Source organism: Pseudophryne corroboree, chromosome 5 (genome assembly GCF_028390025.1).
Source record: "Pseudophryne corroboree isolate aPseCor3 chromosome 5, aPseCor3.hap2, whole genome shotgun sequence".
In the NCBI taxonomy this organism is placed as follows: Eukaryota; Metazoa; Chordata; class Amphibia; order Anura; family Myobatrachidae; genus Pseudophryne; species Pseudophryne corroboree.
This window is the reverse complement of record NC_086448.1, coordinates 373,859,025-373,878,108: the sequence shown is the minus strand read 5'-3', so window position 1 is coordinate 373,878,108 and position 19,084 is coordinate 373,859,025. Positions and strand designations below refer to the sequence as shown.

The 19,084-nt window shown below is 43.0% G+C and overlaps 1 protein-coding gene across 3 annotated transcripts in view; it reads right to left on the bottom strand.

The window, feature by feature from the left end:
• SLC12A7 (solute carrier family 12 member 7) overlaps window positions 1–19,084 on the bottom strand; it is a 952,187-nt gene that overhangs the window by 197,808 nt on the left and 735,295 nt on the right. For all 3 annotated transcript variants that reach the window (XM_063922663.1, XM_063922664.1, XM_063922665.1), the window contains exons 9-11: window positions 17,960–18,121; window positions 2,628–2,726; window positions 1,387–1,444 (exon numbers count right to left, since the gene is read on the bottom strand). In XM_063922663.1, the coding sequence (XP_063778733.1) occupies window positions 1,387–1,444; window positions 2,628–2,726; window positions 17,960–18,121 (319 nt within the window). The remainder of the gene's footprint in view (window positions 1–1,386; window positions 1,445–2,627; window positions 2,727–17,959; window positions 18,122–19,084) is intronic.

The window sequence follows — 19,084 nt, the reverse complement described above, 5'->3', positions numbered from 1 at the left end:
GGGCCTGTGTTCGGTCCCTCTGGAGCTAATGGTGTCCAGTAGCCTAAGAAGCCCAAGCTGGCTGCAAGCAGGCAGGTTCGCTTCTTCTCCCCTTAGTCCCTCGATGCAGTGAGCCTGTTGCCAGCAGGTCTCACTGAAAATAAAAAACCTAAAACTAACTTTTCCTAAGAAGCTCAGGAGAGCCTCCTAGATTGCACCCAGCTCGGTCGGGCACAAAAATCTAACTGAGGCTTGGAGGAGGGTCATAGGGGGAGGAGCCAGTGCACACCAGGTAGTCCTAAAGCTTTTCTTTTTGTGCCCAGTCTCCTGCGGAGCCGCTATTCCCCATGGTCCTTACGGAGTTCCCAGCATCCACTAGGACGTCAGAGAAATAAACTTTACTAGAATAACCGGTTCCTCCGGGCACATTTTCTAAACTGAGTCTGGTAGGAGGGGCATAGAGGGAGGAGCCAGCCTGCACTCTCAACTCTTCAAGTGCCAATGGCTCCTGGTGGACCAGTCTATACCCCATGGTACTAATGTGGATCCCAGCATCCTCTAGGACATAAGAGCAAACATTATTCTATTGTAGTGAATGCAGAGAATGAAAAACAATTTTAGCATTTACGTTGACATTTATTTTAAGATGCAGGTTTGAAATTCAGCACAATCATTTCTAAACTGACTGTTTAATCCTAAAATATATACATCTAAAATGTACAGTATATTTGTAGTAAATACAGAGACTAGATGGCACACAAATAAGAATGTGAGCAGTTTACAATATTTAATCTGTAAATAAATTGTAAATGATGTTACAGGTTGAGTCTCCCTTATCCAAAATGCTTGGGACCAGAGGTATTTTGGATATGGGATTTTTCCGTATTTTGGAATAATTGCATACCATAATGAGATATCATGGTGATGGGACCTAAATCTAAGCACAGAATGCATTTATGTTACATATACACCTTATACACACAGCCTGGAGGTCATTTTAGCCAATATTTTTTATAACTTTGTGTATTACACAAAGTGTGTCTACATTCACACAATTCATTTGTTTCATATACACACAGCCTGAAGGTCATTTAATACAATATTTTTTATAACTTTGTGTATTAAACAAAGTTTGTGTACATTGAGTCATCAAAAAACAAAGGTTTCACTATCTCACTCTCACTCAAAAAAGTCTGTATTTCGGAAATATTCCGTATTTCGGAATATTTGGATATGGGATACTCAACCTGTATTATATTGTAAAGAAAAAATAGTTAATGGCTTTTTTTTTGGTTAAAATATACCAGTTCTTATTTACAGAATTGAAACTTGATTTTAACATAAGAATTTAGATATGAGCAAAACAAGATGTCCCAAAAGTAGCTTTTCCAAAATAAATGCACTTACTTGTCACGTAAAAGTGCACCCTCGATGCAGGCACCAAACAATACCACGCAGGAAAGATCTTTCATAAATCAAGGAACAAACTAGAAATTATTTTATAACATGAAATAACATAACATTCTCTTTGGAAAATTGCTTTCCTGTTTATTGCAGTAAAAGTACTGTACATATTAAAATAGATTTTAGCTCATGTTGTATGGTACACTGCACACTTGATCTTGCAGGATAACAATTAAAGGGGTAAATGTATGAACGGATGCTATGGGGGAGAAGCGGTATCAACACACGTTATGTAAGCTATACCGCTTCTCCCCCATGTATGATGGCTGCGGTGCGGGAACAATGACAGGGGCGCTATGCACCCCTGTCCATTTCGGCGCTATCTAAAAGATAGCAGGCCAATATGCGTGGGCAAAGTATGAACAGTCTGCATCCACGTTTTAGCAATCAAACTGGAGCTTCCTCCAATTTTTTCATGGCCACACTCTAACCACAGAAAACACTGCAAATTGTGCTGATGGCTACAACATGGAAGATGCTGCCTGTAATGTAAAATTTCAAATTGGAAGGTAAGGGGACAGTGGAAGGCTCATGGGTCCAAAGAAACTGCCCAATCACCTAGGGAGGTTATAGGGTGGATGCCTTAAAGCTCATCTGTGTCAATGTGTACCCCATCCTAGTGTAACACAGGGGGATTGGAAACAAAACCTATGTTAAAACTGATGTACGTGGAGTTGCCTAAAAATAAATCTGGCACAGTTCTGCCATGACTTAACATTAACAATGAAAGTACTAAACATGAAGAGGAGCTTGGATTGATGCCATTCATAACTTTTGTATATACTTAATAATACCTCTAGAAATTGAGACTAATTGCTGAAGGGACCAAAAAACACAAGCGTAATGAACTGTCTGCACCAAATGTTATGGTAGCTAAAGCCTGGAGCATGTTAGAAGTAAACATCAAGGGTGGATTTACTAAATTGCAGTTTTACAAACTGCAGTTTTGGTGTTTATTGCCCTGGGATTTAAGTGGTGATGTTTCAAATGCAATACATGGCGTGCATTGCCTTTATAAATTGCTACTAGAAATCCAGAAGCAAAAATTGTCCAAAACTTATATTTAATACATTTCTATTACCAGTGCTAGGATAAATGGGAACTATTCTTCTCTTCTTGTCATAAGAGTAATTATATCTTGCCATACAATTCAGAAGGTTACAAATGGCTACACAAAAAGATACATATGAAAGATGTGGTTGCAATGGCCAATATTGTTCCAGATGGGATAGACTTCTGAGCATCCTTCAAGTCACCAGACCGGTTAGACCCAGCCATGATACCTGCGTTGAGGGGAAAGAGCAAACAAAAAGAGTAATGTCTAAAGGTTACTGCGTGAACAAATAAGACAGGTGAAATGTTGATTGGTTATCAAAACTGCTGAGTTGTCTAAAACATTGAGCTAGGAATATCTCTGTTGTGTTTTAATAAGGCAACACAATACAATCAAAGCCTTGCAATAGTCTAAAAAAAAAAAAACCTTGTAAGAAAGCTTGACTGCACCTACTAAACAACAAAAAGGAAGAGTCAAATTTAGCAATGCATACCTATTTTAATTGTTTATACTATTACTATTTATGCATTTATATACAGTATGTATTTATTTGGGTTAGAACCAACACAAGGCCAGATACAGAGGATGCTAGCAAACTTAATAATTTTGGGATAAGTGATGAAAAGAAAACTATGGATGGAATAATGACAGGTTATATGAAAGTCTATTGTAGGTACGGGAGGCAGTGAATTGACCGCCAGACGGGATCCCGGCGGTCAATATACCGACACCGGAATCCCAACACCAACTGCAATACCGGGACTGGTTTCCCCACTTGGGTGTTGGTCCACGCCACCACCCGAGGGCACCGGGCCCGCAGCTTGGCAAGTGCAGCGAGCCCGCAAGGGGATACGGTACGCTCACTGCCGAGATCCCGGTGACCGTCTCCTGACCACCAGGATCCCGATCGCAGGAATCTCATACTGATCCCATAAGTACTATCCAATAATAAATTGGCAGAAGTTATCTAAGATAAATCAACCAAAACAGAGGCCTCAAGCGCAAAGTTAGAATAAGCAAATATCATGATAGTATAATAATGCTATGACCTAATTATCTGTACTTAACAGCTGCTCCAAGCAGCAGAGGTCTAGAGCTTCCATAGAAAAAAATGAAACACCATACAAAAGAAGAACTGCAGGAGTGCAGACAATGAAAACATCAATGAACCATCAGCTCTACATCGGTTTTGCAATCCACTGATTTGCTAAAGCCCAAACCAAAGGAAACCATCAAGAAACCATACTTTAGAATACAGTAAAACATTGGCTTACCCTCAATGCTTTCAACATTACAGTATAGAAACTCCTGATTTTTTAAGCACTGTATTTAGAAATGGATGAAAACTCATTGTATACACCACAGCTCTTATAGCCCCTTGGAGCATTCTGAGGATCCTACAGGCAGTGCTGTTATTCACGGCGATGGTGGCCTGACCCCTCCGCATGACATCATGCACGAGAGAATATAGGTGGGACACGCAGTTATGGCGCTGCATATATTGTATCCAATCTAGCTGGTTGAAATGAAAATCTGGTCACATATGGGAGCAAATGACAATTGACAATTTCCTCCCAAACACTGGAAACCAGAATGGTCGTTTGGACAAATTGGTTAAATCTAACGGAAAACCAGAATGGTCGTTTGGACAAATTGGTTAAATCTAACGGATTTAACCAATTTCTCTGAATGACTGTTTGTCTGTTTTCTGGCACTTGGGAACAAATGTTTGATTGTTATTTGCCACCAACGTTACATAGTCAGTGAGGTTGAAAAGAGGCAAAATGCCCATCGGGTTTAACCTGTATTCTGCATTAATCTGTTTATTTTATAATGTGCATGCTAAAGTAATGGTTTAGTACCGATTTACAGCAATGATTCCTACCACTCCCAGATAATTTTAATGTCAATATGCTAAATGCTAAAGCCCTTGATACGTTTTCCTGTTAGAAATTTGTCCAATCCGTTTTTAAATGCATTTATAGAGTTTACCATTACTACTTCCTCCGGCAGTGAGTTCCAAATCTTTATTCCCCTTACAGAGAAGAACCCTTTCCTACGCTGCGTACGGAATTTTCTCTCTTCTAGCCTCAGTGAGAGCCCACGCGTCCTATACAGAGTTCTTTTAATAAATAAATCAGTTGCTAGCTCCGTGTAATGCCCCTTTACATATTTGAAGATACAGGTTGAGTCTCCCTTATCCAAAATGCTTGGGACCAGAGGTATTTTGGATATCGGATTTTTCTGTATTTTGGAATAATTGCATACCATAAGGAGATATCATGGTGATGGGACCTAAATCTAAGCACAGAATGCTTTTATGTTTCATATACACCATATACACACAGCCTGAAGGTAGTTTTAGCCAATATTTTTTATAACTTTGTGCATTAAACAAAATATGTGTACATTCACACAATTCATTTATGTTTCATATACACCTTATACACACAGCCTGAAGGTCATTTAATACAATATATTTAATAACTTTGTGTATTAAACAAAGTTTGTGTACATTGAGCCATCAAAAAACAAAAGGTTTCACTATCTCACTCTCACTCAAAAAAGTCCGTATTTCGGAATATTCCGTATTTCGGAATATTTGGATATGGGATACTCAACCTGTATTAATAATGTCTCCTCTTAGTCTTCTCTTTTCTAGTGAATACATATTTAATTTAGTAAGCCTCTCCTCGTATTCCAGTGTCTATAAACCTTTAATCAATTTAGTAGCTCGTCTTTGAACTCTTTCTAGTTCCGCGATGTCCTTTTTGTAATATGGGGCCCAAAACTGAATGCAATATTCCAGGTGTGGGCGTACCAATGATTTGTACAACGGCAGGATTACATCCTCATCCTTGGTCTCAATGCCCAGTTTAATGCACGCAAGGACTTTACTTGCCTTTTTTGCTGCAGTTTGGCATTGTGTACTGTTACTAAGCCTATTATCTATGAGCACCCCCAAATCTTTTTCCACCATAGTTACCCCTAGATTTTCTCCATCTAGAGTATAGATTGCAAGTGTGTTTTTTGTCCCAAAAAGCATAACTTTGCATTTTTCTATGTTGAACCTCATTTTCCATTTAGACGCCCAGAATTCCAGTTTAACTAAGTCATTCTGTAGAGATTCCACATCGGTTTCTGAGTTAATTACCTTACACAGTTTCGTGTCGTCTGCAAAGATTGACACTGTGCTTTCCAGGCCTATTCCTAGATCATTGATAAATATAATGAACATCAGTGGGCCAAGAACAGACCCTTGTGGTATTCCACTGACTACTGGTGCCCAGCTGGAGAACATCCCATTTTCCACTACTCGTTGTTCCCTGTTGTCCAACCAATTACCTATCCAAGTACAAATAGTATTTCCTAGGCCAAGTTCCCTTAATTTGTGGACCAGTCTCCTATGTGGCACTGTATCGAAGGCTTTTGCAAAATCTAAGTAAACCACGTCCACTGCTTTTCCATGGTGAAGATTCTTGCTCACTTCCTCATAGAAGCTAATTAAGTTGGTTTGACATGATCTGTTCCTTACAAACCCATGTTGACTTTTAGTAATAAACTTAGTTGCATGTAGGTGCTCCTCTATGCTATCCCTCAAAATGCCTTCTAATATTTTACCCACTATAGAGGTTAAACTAACTGGTCTATAGTTTCCAGGATTATTTTTAGTTCCCTTTTTAAATAAAGGCACTACCTCAGCTATGCGCCAATCCTTTGGTACCATGCCTGATCTAATCAAACTATTGAAAATCAGGTATAGGGGTTTAGCTAGCTGTGTCCTAAGCTCCATAATAACCCTCGGATGCAAACCGTCTGGGCCTGGTGATTTATTAATCTTTATTTTGCTTATTCTCTCCAGGACTACTTCCTCACTTAAACAGGTACCTAGCCAAGAGTCATTACATTTATTTATTTATTTATTAACAGTTTCTTATATAGCGCAGCAAATTCCGTTGCGCTTTACAATTTGAAATAACAATAACAAACTGGGTGATAACAGTCATAGAGGTAGGAAGGCCCTGCTCGCAAGCTTACAATCTATAGGGAAATAGGCATATGTACACAAGGAAAGGTGCTATCTATTGCATAGAATGAACAGACATGTGAGGATATGTGTGGACTGTACAGAGTGGATGTAATTTGATAGGAAGGTTTATGAAAGTTATGTGGGCGGTTCAGGCATTACATTCCTGCTGCTTTTTCTATTTGCTGTAGGAGTTGTTCCTCCTCATGTATGCTGATATCCGGTTGCTTTGTAACACGTGCCAATGACTAGTTTCTTTGCCTCAGTGCCCTCACTTGTGATCTTACATTCACTGTCGTTAAGCAATACTGTCACCTGTGCATCCACCCTGGTGAATACTGACGGAAAAAAATTGTTCAATATTTCAGCTTTTGTCATCGTTTGTCAAGGATCCCAATTCATCCTCTAATGGGCCCACGTTCTCCTTCTTCAACCTTTTACTGTTTATATATTTATAAAACTTTTTAGGATTGGTTTTACTCTCAATAGCGATTTGCTTTTCGTTAGCAATTTTAGCTGCTCTTATTACTTTTTTGCATCTTTTATTGCATTCCTTATAAAACCGGAATGACTCCTCCCCTCCATTAGATTTAAATGTTTTAAAAGCATGCCTCTTATTAGCCATTGCTTCTTTGACCTCCTTATTAAGCCACATTGGTTTGTGCTTAATACTCCTGCGTTTACTGCTCATTGGAATGAATTTTTGAATATTGCTTTCAAGCAACCCTTTTAAAGTATCCCACATTTCCAAAGTGTCCTTGCCATGAAACAACTCATCCCAGTCAATGCCGTTTAGTGCCCGTCCCAGCATATTAAAGTTAGCTTTTTTAAAGTTTAATGTTTTGGTTGCTCCCTTATAGCTATTTTTCATGAAACTGATGTCAAAAGTGATCATATAATGATCGCTGTTTCCCAAGGTCTCCCCAACTTTAATGTTTGATATAATGTCCACGTTATTGGTAATAACTAGGTCCAGAATAGTTTCACCTCTTGTTGGGTCCTCGACTAATTGAGTCAGGAATTGATCCTTCAATGTATTTAAAAACCTGTTGCTCCTAGTTTTTAAACATGAATCGTTCCTCCAATTTATATCAGGATAGTTAAAGTCTCCTAACACTAGGATGTCCCCCATTCCTGCTGCTTTTTCTATTTGCTGTAGGAGTTGTTCCTCCTCATGTATGCTGATATCCGGTTGCTTTGTAACACGTGCCAATGACTAGTTTCTTTGCCTCAGTGCCCTCACTTGTGATCTCAACCCATAGCGACTCCATGTTATCTCCAATCCCCTTGCAGATAGTATCTATTACGCATGGTTTAAGAGATGGTTTAACGAAGAGACATATCCCTCCTCCCCTTTTGGTAGCCCTATCCCTCCTGAAAAGAGAATAACCCTCCAAAAACGCAACCCAGTCGTGGGAGTCGTCCCACCATGTTTCCGTAATACCTATAATATCGTATTTGAATTTTGATGCAAGACATTCCAATTCTCCCATTTTACCCGATAGGCTTCTTGCATTCACAAGCATACATTTTAGCATAGTGTTTCCCTTGACGGTTTGTTTTAATTGTATCTTATTTGTATTTACAAGTGTCTTTCTAGACTTACTCTTACCTATTGTTAATCTCCTCCCCCCATTACCACCCCCATCATATTTAATACCTCCTTCCTCACTACTAGCACTATTTGACGTAATAAGTCTTTCTATGTCCTGCCCCCTGATGTTAGTATCTTCCCTTATGCTTTGGACATCCTTTTCTATATTCTGCATTGTTGTGGAATACTCAACCGTAGGTAATCATTTTGGAATATCTCGGACAATACCAGTGTCCGTAAATCCGGTGTCAATACTCAAGCAGATACCCTTGCCTGCTGATCCTTCGCTCCCCCCTTCTCCTCCCCCAAATTGTTCCTTACCCCGATCTTTACTGTTCTTCCTCTTTGTCCCGTAGATACTAGCTAAACCCTCCCCCAGGCTCCTAGTTTAAAAGCTCCTTCAACCTTCTAACCATCCTACCCCCAGCACCGCAGCCCCCTCCTCATTCAGACGCAATCCATCACGACAAAAAAGATGGCGCCTGACTGAGAAGTCCGCCCAGTGTTCCAAGAACACAAACCCCTCCTTCCTACACCAGTCTCTAAGCCACACATTTACCTCCCTAATCTCCCTCTGTCTCCCTGGGCTAGCGCGTGGCACTGGTAATATTTTTGAGAATATTACCTTAGATGTCCTTGCCTTTATTTTCTTGCCTAATTCCCTATAGTCTTTCTTAAGGACATCCCACCTACCACTAACTTTGTCATTGGTGCCAACATGCACCAAGACCGCCAGGTCTTTACCAGCCCCTCCCAACAATCTATCTACCCGGTCCGCGATGTGCCATACCCGAGCACCCGGTAGACAACAGACTATACGGCGATCACGGTCCCGGTAACAGATTGCCCTATCTGTCCTCCTGATGATAGAATCCCCTACCACCACAATCTGACTAGGTACCTCACTATCTTTTTTCCCATCTGTACCGGAGTGACCGCTCCTCTGGTTGCTAGAAGAAACAGTCTCTTCCGGTTCCGTCATTTTCTCAATGTCATCCCCAGAATCTTCGGCCAATCGGGCGAATTTGTTGGGGTTTGGCAGATTGGAAATGTCCTGTCTCCCCCTCCCTCTTTTTTTCTTCCTTCTAACCGTGACCCAGCTGGCTACCTGACCCTCCTCGTCTACCGGTGTTCCCCCCTGCAACTCCTCCACCATTCTATCTAAACTTTGCTAGAGATTGCGTATGTGCTTATACTGAATCATATGGCTATAATAACTCAGGAACAGGCCCCATCATTTGAGGTTACATTTATGTGAGTAGGAGTCTGCAAGAACTTCATCAAGTAGTTAATAACATATATGCAATATGGTATATCTGTATGCCCCCCATTCCTTTTTTTTTTTTTTTACTGTTTATAAGCATACTTATATATAGGCTTGCCTATAAACTGGGATACTCATGAATTACACAGGTTATGTGGCTGGCTCACTTCAAGCCTGCATTTCAACTGCTATTTATCAGCCACAGAACCTGTGTCATTCATGAGTGTCCCGGTTTAAAGGAATATTATGGTTAGCCTATGTATATATGTATGCACTGATTTTGTGATTCCACTTGTGGTGTATTCAGTATTTCCTGCTTGGTATATAGGTTATTTCTTTTTTCTATACAAGTTGGTTTCATTGCACTCTACTAGTGCTCCTTTTGTATAATGTTCCACCTACAGATGTGTCCTCTTACAGCTTTGTTCCCTGCGCTACAAGATGCGTTACACGCAAAGTGTGAGTGCCGCGTGACTCGGTAGTGTCGAGCATCTTTTTTTTGTTTGCATTTTTTCGTCTTAGTCGCAAAGTAATGCAGTAGGATGCACAAGCTTCTGCTTATTAAAACAGTTTGCAGCATACCTATATTCTGTGGCAGCATGGCATGACTTGAAAGGTTGTTTAGCGTGACTGCAGCAAGGATGTAAGACGACACATCCGTATATATATATCTCATACTTGCCTACCTGACCCTCTCCATGAGGGAGAAAATGCTTTGTTCCTGGACTTACCTGGTAATGTATGATTGCCATTACCTGTGGTGAGCTAGTTAATTGATAAGAAAGGTGTTTCACCACAGGTGATGGCAGTATTTCAGTGCGTGGTCCGGGTAAATGCGTTTTATTATTTTGCCAAGTACGTGGATTACAAGGAGAAGAGGACAGATGCTACACAGGATTTTTGCGAGTATAATTTTATTTTCAGGTACCACATGGATTCTACATGGAGAAGTGGACCGAGTCGGCGTGTCAACATAGGTATGTGTGTGTCGGCGTGCATGTATGTAATAAAGTTTTACTTTCACGGTGTGTGTGTGTACTGTTTTTATTTGGGTATTTTTTTTGCAGTAGAACTACAGGTACCAGTGGGCCCGTTTTATCCCCCGCATGCTGGAACTTGTGGTTCTCCAAGTACCAGCTTGCGGGGGAGGCTTGCTGGGACTTGTAGTTCTGCTACATAAAACAATATTCTTTATTTTGACACAAGGCTATCAGCCTCCCATCCGCAGCCCTTGGATGGGGGGGGGGGGGGGGGGGGGGGAGAGACAGCCTCGGGCTTCACCCCTGGCACGTGGGTGGCTGGAGGGGGGGGGGACCCCTTGATTTAAGGGGTCCCCACTCCTCCAGGGTACCCCGGACATGGTTGACTAGTTAGTGATTTAATGCCACGGCCGCAGGGACCGATATAAAAGTGTCCCCCGGCTGTGGCATTATCTCTCTGACTAGTGGAGCCCGGTGCTGGTGTTAAAAATACGGGGGACCCCTACGTTTTTTGTTCCCCGTATTTTTGGCACCAGGACCGGACGCAGAGCCCGGTGCTGGTTGTGAAAATACGGGAGATCCCCTGCCAATTTTTTCCCCGTATTTTTACAACCAGGACCGGCTCAAAGAGCCCGAGGCTGGTTATGCTTAGGAGGTGGGACCCCACGCATTTTTTTTCAGGGTTTTTTAAATAATTTTTTGCCGTCCATGAAGTCGAATCCAGGACTCACACTATCCGTCAATTGGTCTGTTTTTCGACAGCGGGACTGTTGAATCCGTTTTTTATTGAATATGTCGAATTCGGGTCCCGGCGGGAGGGTGTCTGACTGTCGAATTGTGTCGAATTAAAAAATGGTTGAATTCCAGACGGCATTCGACCGCAATTGCATATACCCCATGTAATACAAACTACCCCCCCCCCCCAAAAAAAAAAAAAAAACAACAACAACAACAAAAAAAAACTATGGTGTTTGGTAGCAGTCATATGGTAATCAAATCTAACTTGAAATACATCAGAATTCTTTATACTTTATTCGAATGTATTAAGAATACTGAACACAATCAGTGTCACCAGTCTCCTATTAAGTATCCTAAAACTAATGTAAAAAAATAGCAAGTATAAAAATATATAGATCCTTTGTTTGGAAGACTTTATCAATGAAAAATCCTTACTGCAGCGTAAGTTATATTACACACATTTTTGTTAGACAGAGGAAGCATCTCACTAAGGGCTGGTTGTATCAATGTAAAAATTGCAGGAAAAATATGTTTTCTGAGATTTATTGCAATACATGTGGATCCCAGCAGCAGAATTCATAGGATTGGGAGGCATTCATTTTGCCAAAATCCCCACTCAGGTGGTGGTCCGCGCCACCACCAGATGGGGAATATAACTCTGTGGTGACCATAGGTCACCACCGGGCCCAAAGCGTGGCGAGCCCACGAGGGGACACAGTGCACTCACCTCAATGATTTGAGGTTGAGTATAGGCCGGTAAGATCTGTTGGGTTTCGGAACCAGGAACAGAGTAGAGTAATAGCCTCTGCCCATCTGGGACGGAGGGACCGGCAAAATTGCTCCTGTGTGAAGGAGAAAGTTGACCACAGTTTACAGAGTTTGCGCCTTGAGCGGGTCCGATGGAAGGCGGGGAGGAGGACATCTCTTGAACAAGACAGTGTACCCGTGAGACAACTTCTAGCATGCAAGCATCCGAAGTGGTCGTGTGCCAAACCTGGGCGAAGTGCAGAAGTCGGCCTCCCACCCTAGGGTCCCCCAGGGGGGAACCCATCCCATCAGGCTGCAGGCTTGTCGAGGCAGGCTGACGGGCTGCCCAGGGCTGTTTAGCCTTGGAGGTTTTGGAATTGTGAGATTGTCTAGGGTATTACTGCCCTTTGCTTTTCTTTGAGGCGGAAAGGAGCTAAAATTGGTGCTTGCAGCCTTCTGAGAAGGATTAGCAGGGGGGGGAAAAAAACACTATTTTATTTAATTCTTCCCCAAACAGAATGTCCCCAGTGAAAGGGAGAATTTCCAAAGTTTTCTTGGAATCCAGGTCCATTTTCAATGGCCTCAACCATAGAATGCGGCGCACCAACGGACGATGCCTTGGCGGCCAACACTGCTTCCTGAATGTAACAAGAAGTTTTAATGTGAGACAGGTATTGTCTGGCTTCCTCAGAGATATCCTCGGGTAGCTCCTACTCTAGCGCCTGAATCCATGCTTCTGTAGTCTGTGCAGCCCAAGAATCAGCTATGGTGGGTCTATGAATAGCCCATGTGAGGGAGTAAATACATTTCAGGCAACCTTAAATATGTTTATATGTTGGTTAACTTAGATAGGTGACAGTAGTAACCGGCAGAGTGGATGACACCAGAAGGCGGATGACATGAGAATCCACCGGTGGCGGATTTTCCCATTTGTTACACAGCTCTACAGGTAGAGGATAACGAGCTAAAGTCCTTTTGGAGACCGGGAACTTCTTACCTGGGGTAGTCGAGGGTTCCCATCTGATGTCCAATAAATGTTCAGAATGGGGTAATTCAGTTTTAACCACCTTCTGCTTTTTGAACTTATCAGTATTCTTAGCCACTGTAGTGGAATCCTCCTACTCAGAGTTGGAATATATGCCTAATCGCATTTACAAGGGCTGGGGCATTTATTAACATGGGAGTTTCCTCATCTGCAGCACAGTAGCCTGTGTCAAAGAGAACTGTATGCTCCCCCTCCTCTTCAGATGATACATCAGAGATAGTAGATTGTGAGGAAGACTTAGCCCGCTTAGAGAGACTAGAGACACGTGTATCAAGAGGGAGCTTTCTGTCTAACCAGCATTTGATTAAGCTGCTGTAGTTGATTAGACAAATTTTCCACCCACGGCGGATTCACCATAGGAACAAATTGAGGAAATATTGCCACAGGCGGACCCCTGGGTACCCAATAATTATGAGAATGCTGCCCATTGGGTCTCCTGAGCAGGGGCAGGAGCAGCGGACTGCCTGGGAGCTGTATAGCAAACAGTACAGAGACAGTCATGTAACATATCCTCCTCAGACAAACCAGAGGCGCACACTCTGCATGACGTTAACACAGGGGCTTCCGTCTGTTTGTGGCCCTTATTGTTAGACATTGTGATAATGGAAACAAACTGGACTTACACAGTACGATAAATTCAATGCAAACAGTACAGAGTATGACGTGACTGTGACACAGATATAATTATATATATATATATATATATATATATATATATATACATACACACACACACACACACACACACACACACACACACACACACACGTACGTACGTACGTACGTACATATATATATATATAGATAAACCCTGTGTTGATCTTATTCTTAACTCACACGGACATCAGCCCAGGGTATAAAATAATACTGAGAGATAACAGAGATACACTAAAAGTGAAACCAGACCGCAGATAAAGGAACTCAGCCACACAAAATGCAGAAATTATATAACATTAATACTGCAATGGACCCTTAAATCACAAAACAGCCCCAAGACTGGAGGATATAGCAGAAAACTCGTACAAATAATCTGCAAGAAACACTATTCTCAGCAAACGCTGTCTTATGAGACAGGTAGGATACTCAAGTGCTTGTAAAAAGCAGTCCTGTTCAAGCATTTTTACAGAGACATTGCCCAGCAATCCCAGAGACCTGCTGCTGCTATGCTGTAAGATGGCTGCCCGGGTCTATGTGAGGGAAGTGGGAGAGGGAGGCAGCTCTAGGACGGGAAATCTGCAGTAGATGGTGCCCAGAGACGGGGGAGGGGCTACAGGTCAAGCGCCTCCTCCCCTATGCTGGTCTTTCACCCCAGGTACTACAGGGCCTTATTAAATCAGGTGTTAATACACCTAACCTGTTCCCTTATGCCCTGGTGGTCTAGTGGGGTCCCTGCTCGGCGGCAGTGTCCACACCAGCGCCGCGGTCCATCTTCCCAGACTGCGGCAGAATGCGATTTAAATGGCGGGTCCCACAAGGAGACCCTCTAACCTGCTTCCCGGTAGTATAATGCATCCTGGGACAGCTAAAGCTATACCTGTTGGTGCCTGGATCCAGATCCATGTCTACACCCCTATGTTTCCCTGAGGAAACCTATGTACCCTGCTACAGAAAATAGGAATTTAATACCTACTGGTAATTCCTTTTCTCGTAGTCCGTAGTGGATACTGAGGATCTGTACATTATTACCATGGGGTATAGATCTGCTCCACTGGAGCCTGGCACTTTAAAACCTTTAGTGTGTGTATGTGTGCTCTGGCTCCTCCCCTCCATGCCCCTCCTACCAGACTCAGTCTAGGAAACTGTGCCTGAGGAAACAAACATACCACGAGAGAAGAAACAGGTACAACAGCGGTGAGGCACTAAGTCAACACACAGCCATAACCGAAAGGAGGGCGCTAACCAAAACAGAGGATAGCAACACCAACCTAACCAAGATAGCAAAGCTATCCCAACAAAAAAACGGGACCGCAACGGCGTGCCAATCAAACACTTACTCAGGAAAGCAGGAATCGAAGCACTGAGGCGGGTGCCCAGTATCCACTACGGACTACGAGAAAAGGAATTACCAGAAGGAATTAAAATCCTATTTTCTCTTACGTCCTAGTGGATACTGGGGATCTGTACTTTAGTACCATGGGGAAGTCCCAAAGCTCCCAAACGGGTGGGAGAGTACTGAGACCCCTGTAACACCGCCTGACCAAACTGAATGTCATCCTTGGCCAAGGTGTCGAACCGACAGAACTTAAAAGCGTTCAAACCAGACCAAGTAGCAGCTCGGCACAACTGTAAGGCCGAGACACCCCAGGCAGCTGCCCAGGAAGAGCCCACAGATCTCATCAAGTGAACCTGAATAGACGTCGGCAAAGGCAGAGCCGCCGAAGTATAAGCTTGTTGAATGGTCAACCTGTGCCAACGAGCAATTGATTGCTTAGAAGCCGGACGACCAATCTTGGTGGCATCATAAAGAACAAACAGCGAGTCAGATTTCTGATGACGAGCAGTTCGTTTGACATAATTCTTCAGAACCCTCACCACATCCAAGGACTCTGGACCAAACGGAGGCGTCAGACAACACCGGAAACACAATGGGATGATTCACATGAAAAGCTGACACTTTTGGCAAAAACGTAGGTCGGGTCTTGAGTTCCGCCCTGTCCTCATGAAAAATCAAATAAGGGCTCTTACAGGATAAAGGCCCCCAATTCAGAGACACGTCTGGCAGATGCCAATGCTAACATCATCATTGTCTTTCAGGTGAGAAATTTTAACTCCACCATGTGTAAGGGTTCAAACCAGTCCGACTGAAGAAAGGACATAACCACATTGAGATCCCACAGAGCCGTGGGAGGTACAAAGGGCATTGTATATAAAGAACTCCTTTCAGGAATGTTTTTACTTCCGGCAACATGGCAAGTTGTTTCTGAAAGAAAATAGAGAGCGCCGAAATCCAGACTTTGATGGAGCCTAACCTTAGGCCCATATCCACTCCTGCTTGCAGGAAAAGTAGAAAGCAACCCATTCAAAATTCCACGGGAGAAACCATTCTATTTTCACAAAGGAAACCTACTTTTTCCAGATACGATGATAATGTTTAGACGTAACCATCTTCCTGGCCTGGACCATGGTGGAAGTAACCTGGGAAGGAAGACCTTTCCTGGCTAGAATCTCCCTCTCAACTTCCAAACCGTCAAACGTAGCCGTTGTAAGTTCGGATAGACAAATGGACCTTGTTGAAAAGATTCCTTTGAAGCGGCAGAGGCCAGGGAATCTCCAGAGCCATGGTTAGGAGGTCAGAGTACCACGCCTGTCAAGGCCAATCCGGGGCAATTAGAATTGCCTGAACACTTTCCCTTAGTCTTTTACAACCCTTGGGATTAGCAGAAGAGGAGGGAACAGGTACACAAGTTGGTACGTCCATGGTGTCGTCAGCGCGTCCACTACTACAGCCTGCGGATACCTCATACTGGAACAGTAACAGCATAGCTTCTTGTTGAGACGAGAAGCCATCAGATCTATCTGCGGACAGCCCCACCAGTGAATTCACTTTTGAAACACCTGGGGGTGTAGGCCCCATTCCCCCATGTGGAGGTTGTGTCTGCTGAAGAAGTCCGCTTCCCAGTTGTCCACTTTTGGAATGAATATGGATGAGATGGACCTTGTGTTGGCCTGCGCCCAGTCGAGTATTCGTGAAACTTCTCACATCGCCGCTCTACTTTTTGTTCCCCCTTGTCGGTTTATGTTCGCCACCGCCGTGGCGTTGTCCGATTGAACCTGGATCGCCTGAACAATCAGGAGATGGGAAGCTTGCAGAAGAGCATTGTAAATTGCCCTGAGTTCCAGGATGTTTATCTTCAGAGCAGATTCCTGAACTGACCATATCCCATGGAACTGGGCCCCTTGGGTCACAGTCCCACAACCCTGGAGGCTGGCATCCGTTGCCCGTAGAATCCACGAGTGGATATTGAAATTCCTGCCTTCGACCAGGTGAGGATCTTGTAGCCACCATAACAGAGAAATCCGGGCTTTCGGAGATAAGGTCACTTCCCGACCATTTGTCCAGCAGATCCAGCTGAAATAGCTGGGGATTGTCTTGTAAGCAGCAGCCATCCTGCTCAGCAAGCGTATGCAAAGATGTATGGATACTTTGCGAGGATGGAGCACTGAGCAGACCATAGCCTGGACAGCTAGGGCCTTGTCCTTTGGAAGAAACACCTTTTGAGACACCACATCCAGTATCATTTTCAGGAACTGAAGATGTTGGGTTGGATCCAGGTGAGATTTCTGGAAATTTAGGATCCACCCATGATCCGTAAGTAGGCGAGTCACCAGATCGATGCTGTCTAATAGACGGTATCCGGTTGATAGACAGTGTATAGTTAGACAGTCAATAGATAGACACCATATGTTAGACAGACATTAGGTCGACAGGCTCAAAAGGTCGACATGAATAAGGTAGACAGTAAAAAGGTCGACATTTGACCATGTCGACCTTTTGTACTGTCTATTGCATGCACGGGGCTGCGCATCGCTATCGCTGTGAGGGGTACACACGGAGAGATCACTGCTTAAAATCTAAGCAATCTAGTCAGATTGCTTAGATTTTAAGCAGCGATCACTCCGTGAGTACCCCCCTTAACTATTTTGTTATATTTCAAAAAGTCACTACAGCAAATGGTCTGATTCTAACATCCATCACTGATTCAATCAAACCCCACATGTCTCCTCATTATACACCATGCAGGTAGAGTATTTTATTGTTTTATTTTTTTCCTAAGAGCTTTTGGGAACTTGTTTACCTCTGTAAAATTCCTAGAAACATTTCAGAGCAAACTGTAATTTTTCTCAAAAATGAAACTAAATAACACAAATCAAAAGGGTGAAACATAAAATAGAAAAGAAAAAGAAAATTCTCAAAGATGTCATAATGGTCATCTGATGTTAGATGCTAAAGCAGTAATGTGTGCAGGCCTTTAGTGATCAATAAGATAACACCCTATAATTATAGAGAAACTTTTTCCCCTAGATATTGTAAATGAGCAATTTGTTGTTGCCTTAGTATTACTTTACCTGTCACAGAAGGAAAGTAAATTCCAACAAGCATTGTGAAGTAAGTCACAATGTCCGTCAACACATATTTTTGACTTGAAGCTTTTTGACCCTCTCCTGAGGATGAAGTTTGGTTCCTCTCAACAATAGATCCTTTTTGACTGTAAGCACTCCAAAGGTTATCTTAAAATAAAACGGGAAACCAATTACAATTGATTAGTCAAACTGTAAAGTTATAATTTAAAATCAAAATTTTGGGGTGATTCAATTAGCGGCAGATCTTCCTGCTGGCTTTTAACCACTTTACTGGCATGGTAGCATCAGATGCGACCACACCAGCAAGTACATTATCTGATCTGGTCGCACATGACGCAACTAGTCAGATTAACAGTGTGTGCAGTTGCAGGGAAGATACATTTTCTGCAGCTGCTACTCTCAGAGGGTCCTTCCGGTCCCTCTGCTTCAATGCACCCTCCAACAGTGTTTGCTGTGCTGCCGATTACTGCTGATCGGCCAGCACAGCAGGACCTCCCACCCGGCGGCTGGGGACAAGAACAGCTGCTGGGGAAATGTAAAATAACCAGGAAACTGAAATAAAAATCTGTCCTTCTGTCTTTCTATACAAAGCCACAGTTTACAAGCGAAGATCGTGAATTTTCACATACAAGCGTATTGAAACATGGCGGAGGCAACTAAAATAATTTGAAATCCCTAGCACCCCCAGGGGGGCAGACAGCAGCACAGAGTATATCAGGAGACAGCATAACTCCTGAATTGCTGGAGCAATGTACTCAAAAATTGGTACACATCTGCCTTACAATCTGGCAACAAACACTGTGGGAGGAAGACCCCCCTAGCACCCTTAGAGGTGAGGCAGCAGCACTGAGTATTTCAGCAGACAGCATAACTCTGGAATGTCTGCAGCAATTTACAACAAACTTGGTACACATATGACTTACAATCTGGGAACAAATTCTGTGGGGGTTAGACACCCCTAGCGGTGGGACAGCAGTACAGAGTATTTCAAGGGACAGCAAAACTATGGAAGGCCTGGAGCAACTTACACCAAACTTGGTAGACATCTGACTTACAATCTGGGAACAAATTCTGCGGGGGGTTAGACACCCTTAGGGGTGGGGCAGCGGC